This window comes from Palaemon carinicauda, chromosome 40 (assembly GCF_036898095.1).
Source record: "Palaemon carinicauda isolate YSFRI2023 chromosome 40, ASM3689809v2, whole genome shotgun sequence".
NCBI classification, from domain to species: domain Eukaryota; kingdom Metazoa; phylum Arthropoda; class Malacostraca; order Decapoda; family Palaemonidae; genus Palaemon; species Palaemon carinicauda.
Window position 1 is genome coordinate 46,613,567 of NC_090764.1, and position 7,152 is coordinate 46,620,718.

General features: G+C 40.9%; 1 protein-coding gene across 1 annotated transcript in view; it reads right to left on the bottom strand.

Moving 5' to 3' along the window:
* LOC137631754 (HEAT repeat-containing protein 1-like) overlaps positions 1 to 7,152 on the bottom strand; it is a 622,900-nt gene that overhangs the window by 225,097 nt on the left and 390,651 nt on the right. The window contains exon 4 of the mRNA XM_068363681.1: positions 3,475 to 3,718. Coding sequence (XP_068219782.1) covers positions 3,475 to 3,718 — 244 coding nt within the window. The remainder of the gene's footprint in view (positions 1 to 3,474; positions 3,719 to 7,152) is intronic.

Below are 7,152 nucleotides of genomic sequence, written 5' to 3' on the forward strand. Positions count from 1 at the left end.
TTGTGCAATTGAAGATGAAACAGATTAAATGTGCTTTTCAAAAGAATTCTTTTTAATATAAAATCACATCTAAAATTATAAAAAATTTGTATATAGTTAAAGAAATATTATGAATGCAGAGATCTGCTAGAGAGTTATGGAGTCCTTTGACTGGTCAAACAGTATTACATTGAATCCTTCTTTCTCATCATGGTTCACTTTCCCTTTGCCTAGACATACACCGAGTAGTCTGGCCTATTTCTAACAGATTCTCCTCTGTCCTCATACATCTGACAACGCTGAGATTACCAAACAATTCTTCTTCACCCAAGGGGTTACTACACTGTTATAGTTCAGTGGCTACTTTCCTCTTGGTAAGGATAGAAGAGACTCTAGCTATGGTAAGCAGCTCTTTTAGAAGGACACTCCAAAATCAAACCATTGGTCTCTAGTCTTGGGTAGTGCCATCACTCGGCACACTATTCAATCTAATTTCTCTTCCTCTTGTTTTGTTTAAGTTTTTATAGTTTATATAGAAAATCTTTTATTGTATTGTTACTGCTCTTAAAATACTTTATTTCCTCTTGTTTCCTTTTCTCACTAGGCTATTTTCCCTGTTGGGGCCCTGGGCTCGTAGCATCCTGCTTTTCCCACTAGGTTTGTAGCTTAGCAAGTAATAATAATAATTATAGGAGTTAAGGAAATTGGGTGGTGATCTGCAAGGCCAAAACTACTAGAAACACATTTACCTAATGGAGTAACATTGTCAATTTTCCAGCAAGTGCAAAAAGAACCTTATTTTGCTAACTTGCGATAAATAACAGAAATCAGCAGTCTTTATCAAAAATTAAAGTAAAAATACTATTTTGGTCTAAATCTCCATAAGCATCCATGAAGAATATTTTAATTTCACAGGACCAGAAAGCTTTACTAGTTTAGCCTCAGGAAAACAGGAATGAAGATGATAAAGAGTTTCTCATTACTCTGCTTACTGTCAAAGCCATCAGCTAAAAGGGTTGCTTTTTCCTTTCGACAGTGAATGACAGAGCCATCTGGGTTAAGTAAAGGATGAACTGTTATATCTACACCAAAGAGTACAGATTTCAGGGTACCTCGGTACTTCATGTTCCTGGGTTGTAGCAAAAATGGTTTCTCTTGTGGTCAAATAGTACTGTACCGGGTATTCCTTTTTCAATGAAGCATAAACTCCCTGATCAACAGCTCTTAGCTGAGTATAGTTATTCTAAGTCAAATCTGATGCGTTATCCTTCAAAAGATGATAGGTCTACAATCATCACTGAACCAGTGTTTGTATTTCACTTGGTATTTTAACACACAAGAAAGGATACACCAATCAATAATGTTGACATGAGACTCATTCAAGAGAACAACAGGCTCAATACCTTTATACAATTGTGACCAATATAAATGCAAAAGATCACTCAAAATGTGACCTGTTAGAACAGCTACCCTTCTGTTTCTTCTAAGTCGGAGAAACCTGTTCCACTGCTTTGCACAAGTGCGCAGGAGTGCTAACGCGTTGGCGAGCCGGAGAGTGCTGATGTGTTGGAGAACGCTGGTGAGCCAGGGAGTGTTGATGCACAGGAGAGCGCTGGCAACCTGGGGAGCACTGACGCGCAGGAGAGCACTGGCAATCGACCCGGAGAGCGTTGATGGGCGGGCGAGCGCGGGGTGCGCAAGCAAGCTGGAGCGTTGGCGAGCTGGAGAGTGCAGATACACAGGAGAGAGGTGTCGAGCTGGGGAGCACTGACGAGCGTTGGTGTACTGGCAAGCACTGGCGAGCTGGCAAACACTGATACTTAGACTGGCGTGAACGCACTGGAGATTGCTGGAGCGTTGGAGAGCACCTACGTGCAGGAGTGAGCCGACGTTCTGGAGATCGTTGATGTGCTGGTGAGCACTGACGAGTTGTTGGCAAGCGCTGACGAGCTGTTGGTGAGCACTGGTGCACTAATGAGTGCTGGGGTACAACTTTAGATTTAGAACGATCCGCAGGATGGCCTGTTCGCAAGGGCGAGTGACCCTTGGTCATATGGCGAGCAGGAAGACGTGGAACAGGAGTCAGGAACTGAGAAGGCAGGTAAAAGGGTTGGTGAGATTCAGAAGATAGGAGCGTTGGATGATCAGGAACAGGGATGTGCCTTTGGAAGGGCGAACATACTCCAATGGGGATCGCACACGATCCACAGAAGAATCCAAGGCCAAAGTCCGAGGACTAGCAGCAGCGTCGTCAGGAGAAGGTCCAGGAGAGGGCTAAGGTCGAGGGCCAGATGGCGACAGAATTGAAGGCTCCTCTGCGGGGGAAGGCTGCAAAGACGAGGCTGAAGAGCCAAGAGGCAAAGCAGAGGGCAAACTCTGCGAGATCGTTGACGCCGTCTGGGGGTCGGTGGATCAGCAAGCTGACCTTTGGAAGCAGCAGTCCTCTGCAGAGGAGTTTCTATGAGTGAACCACCCCGAAGAGGAGAAACACTCGCAGGAGAGACAGACGAAGGACTTTGCTTCCTCCACGAAGGATGATCAGGAATGGGGGAAGCGCAGTCGGCAGCAACAGCTGAAGTCTAAAAGGGCAGGAGCATCAGCAGCAGCAGCAGATGGCGCTCCCAACACCACTATAGCACCACGGATGATGAGTTGCAGCAAGGAGTCCTTGGAGGGCAGACCCGAAAGCCCCAAAGGACAACCACACCTGTAAAAAGGGAGAAACAGACAAGGCTTCACCCGGGGGAAGAGGTGGGGCCGCTACGCTAGTGGAAGCAACACCATCTCCCGAGGACTGGGGTTGACCATCAGTTAAAGGGCTTACGCTACTATTCGACGGTCTCTGGGAAGAGGCCAAATGAAGGAGCTTCGAAGGAAGGTCGTGAAGCGGGAGAGGCGGCCTTGGGTTTTCCCTTTCGAAGAAACCTTCAAAGGAGAAATATCCCGCTTTGACTTCTTCCATCGGCACCTAAACCTTTCCCCCTGGGAGGCAGACCACTCCCAACAATCACTACACTTATTTTCACTATCACACCGTTGACCTCTGCCGGCGGGACAAATGGTGTGGCGATCGGTGACCACAGCCGACATGAAGGTACCGCAGGGCTGGCCTTCAAAGTCCAGAGCAGATACGATGGAAGACAGAAGTCAATACAAACACAGTCTTAAAGAGAAAGCACAAACAAAAAGCATTAATAGCAATCAAAAATATTGGTGAGGATGATGAGTGGTAACGACCATTCACCATCTGAGCCAAAAGCAAAGTGAGCTAAATCACAGGTGTGTGATCGGGAGTGGTAGCAAGCTAACCCCCCTATCCCCGCTAACTAGCGAAATGAGTAGTTAAACCTCACTAAATTTTAATGGATCGTCCTTTCAGATTCGCCGAAAGTAATACCCTTAGTAAATAGTGTAGGTTTGTATTCCAGTTACGGAACAAATTATTATTGAACATATTACTTACATTAAAATTAATGGTTTTAATATGCAACATACCTTCAACATCTTAAAGAGATATTCACAAAGAAAACTCCTGAAATCTTGACTGGAAACCCAACGTGAAAAGATGGTTTTCTTGCTCAGTAGTCGACCTGCTTTCTGCGTTTTTGCTAGCCAGTACCATTCATCTGTTTCACTCCGGATTTCAATAATTTGAAGAACCCGAATAAACAGCGGAGACTCATAATAAGGAAAAATACACATAAACAATGAACGACGGTTCAAACAGTTCACCAAATACCTGAAAAAATTAAATCTATTAATGTAGGATAGATAAAAGATCTAAACTTTAAATATCATATAAAACTTTGATATTATTATTATCATTATTATTATTGTTCTTCTAGGAAAAGGACACTCCAAAATCAAACCATTGTTCTCTAGTCTTGGGTAGTGCCATACCCTCTGTACCATGGTCTTCCACTGTCTTGGGTTATAGTTACTCTTGCCTGAGGGTACACTCGGGCACACTATTCTATTTTATTTCTCTTACTCTTGTTTTGTTAGTTTTTATAGTTTATATAGGAGATATTCATTTGAATGTTGTTACTCTTCTTAAAATATTTCCTTTTTCCTTGTTCCCTTTCCTCACATGGCTATTTTCCCTCTTGGAGTCCCTGGGCTTACAGCATCCTGCTTTTCCAACTAGGGTTGTAGCTAAAGCTCAAGTAGTAATCAATAATAATAATAAATAAAAATAATAATAATAATAATAATAATAATAATAAGAATAATAATAATAATAATAATAATATGCAATATTCTATACTGTATAAGGTTTCTCATAAAGTTAGACAACAACTGAGTTCTGTTTCTTCTATCTTGCATACATTCCAACCAATTTCTCATTTGGTCTAAATCTTTACCTAAATCATACCTATATGATCTCATGGGCCTTCGAAAAAAATTTTCATTCTAGTACTTCTATAACTGATTTTCTCCCTGTTTCATCACATGTCCAAACCACTGCACTTTTCCAGGCACTATATTGGCCTACTTACTCATAAAAGCTCTTATTTACCAATTGTCCTATAGTCTAGCAATGTCCTTCCACTACATCAAGATTGATACTAATTTTTCTTTCTACTTCCTTAATATCCTTATGCAATCTACTGAGTTCCCATGACAATAGCATTATCAAATACTGCAGTTTACAAGCTGAAAATTGAGTAGGAAGCTAGCTAACTATTCTATTCTTCTATTTAACTTCAGATCACTTACCATTATTTTTTCTTTGCCTACACATACATAGAATAGTCAGGCCAAATTCTTTACAGATTCTCGTCTTTCCTCATACACCTGACAACAATGAGATTACTGAACACTTCTTCACCCAAAGGGTTAATTACTGCACTGCAATTGTTCAGTGTACTTTCCTCTTGGTAAGGATAGAAGAGACTCTTTAGCTATGGTAAGCAGCTCTTCTAGGAGAAGGACACTCCAAAAATCAAACCATCGTTCTCTAGTCGTGAAGCAGTGCCATAGTCTCTGTACCCTGATCTTCCTTTTTCCTTGCTTGAGGGTACACTCGGGCATGCTATGGGATTTTTGCATGATCTTTTGTGCTTGAATTGGTCCACAATTATATAGTAGTGTTGATCCTGTTGTCCCTTTGAATGAGAATCTAGTCAACATAATTGATAGGCATATCCCTTCTCGTGTGCTAAGGTACCGAGTGAAGGACAAACCGTAGTTCAAGGATGACTGTAGACGTGCTTATTTGGAGAGGCGGGAGGCCTATCATCTTTGGAAGGGTAACAGATGAGATTTGACCTGGAATAACTATATTCAGCTTCGAGCTTTTGCTCAGAGAGTTTATGCCTCAACTGAAAAGGAATACAATTTAACCATAAAAGAAACCCTTTCTGGTACAACTCAGGAACATAAATGGTGGTCTACCCTTAAATCTGCACTCTTTGGTGTAGATGCAACAGTTCCTCCTTTACTTAAACCAGATGGCTCAGTCACTCATTGTCCAAAGGAAAAGGCAACCCTTTTGCGCTGATGTTTTTGACAGTAACCAAACCCTTTTGGCTGATGTTTTTGACAGTAACCAGAGTAATGAAAAACTTAAACTTCCTCGTTCCTGTTTTCTTGAGGCTAAACTAACTAGTTTAGCTTTATCTCGTGAAATTAAAGCTCTGTTGATGGACCTTGATGCTTATGGAGGTGTAGACCCAAATGGTATTTTTTCCTTTGTTTTTTATAAAGACTGCAGATTTCTTAGCTCCAAAGTTTTTCTGTTATTTTGCACAAGTTAGCAAGAAGAGGAGCTTTTAGCAATTGTTGGAGAATTGGTAATGTTACTCCTCTATGTAAATGTGCTTGTGGTAGCTCAAGTCCAACTGATTACCGCCCAATTTCCATTACTCCCATATTATCTAAAGTTTTTGAACGTCTTCTGGCAAAACGTCTTAATAGATTTGCTGAAGGTAATCATCTAGTCCCTAGTTTGCAATTTGGTTTTCGTAAAGGCCTTGGAGCATGTGATGCCCTTCTTACAATCTCCAATGCGGTAAAGAAATCCTTTGATTGTGGTCAGGAACTTCGTATGATTGGCCTTGATTTTAGTGCTGCCCTTTGGCCGTGTTAATCCTGAGACTCTTGTTTTTCAAACTCAAACAGTTGGGAGTGGGTGGGTCATTTCTTAGCATTATTATGGATTTTTTAAGTAATAGACCTCAAAGAGGTGTTGTTGATGGGCACCATAGTGAGTATAGGAATGTGATAGCCGGTGTTCCACAGGGTAGTGTTCTTGGCTCATTACTTTTCATACTATATACACATGACAAGTGGTTTGGCCTAGAAAACAAGCTTGTTGCATATGCAGATGATGCTACTCTCTTTGCATCAATTCCATCCCCTGAATGTAGATCTGGGGTTGGTAAATCCCTTAATAGAGATCTAGCTAAAATTAGTGCATGGTGCAAATTATGGGGTATGAAGTTGAATCTTAACAAAACTCAAAGTATGATTGTAAGTAGGTCAAGGACAGTGGCTCCCTCAACATCCGGATCTCAGTATTGATAATGTTTCTTTAAATTTGTATGGACTTTTAAAATATTATGTGTGATTCTCGACAGAAAATTTACTTTTGAGAAACACATTAGGTCTGTCTTCTTCAATTGCACAAAAAATTGGCTTATTGAGAAAGTCTTACAAGATTTCCGGTGATCAATCTATTCTGAAGAAGTGTTTCAATTCTTTCATTCTACCTTGTTTTGAGTAATGTTCTCCTGTCTGGTCTTCAGCTGCTGATTCTCATCTCAATTTGTTGGACAGAAACTTACGGTCTATCAAATTTCTTATTCCTGACCTAGATATTAATATCTGGCACCGTCGTTCAATTAGTTCATTATGCATGTTGCATAAGATTTTTCATAACTCTAACCATCCCTTACATTCAGATCTCCCTGGACAATTCTATCCTGTTCGTAATACTATGCAGGCAGTTAATTCTAATAGCCAAGCCTTCTCCATAATGAGGCTCAATACTACACAGTATTCTAGAAGTTTTATTCCAGCTATGACCGAGTTGTGGAATGATCTTCCTAATCGGGTAGTTGAATCAGTAGAACTTCAAAAGTTCAAAGTTGCAGCAAATGATTTTATTTTGACCAGGCTGACATGAGTCTTTTTATAGTTTATATATGACATAACTGTTTTGACGTTGTT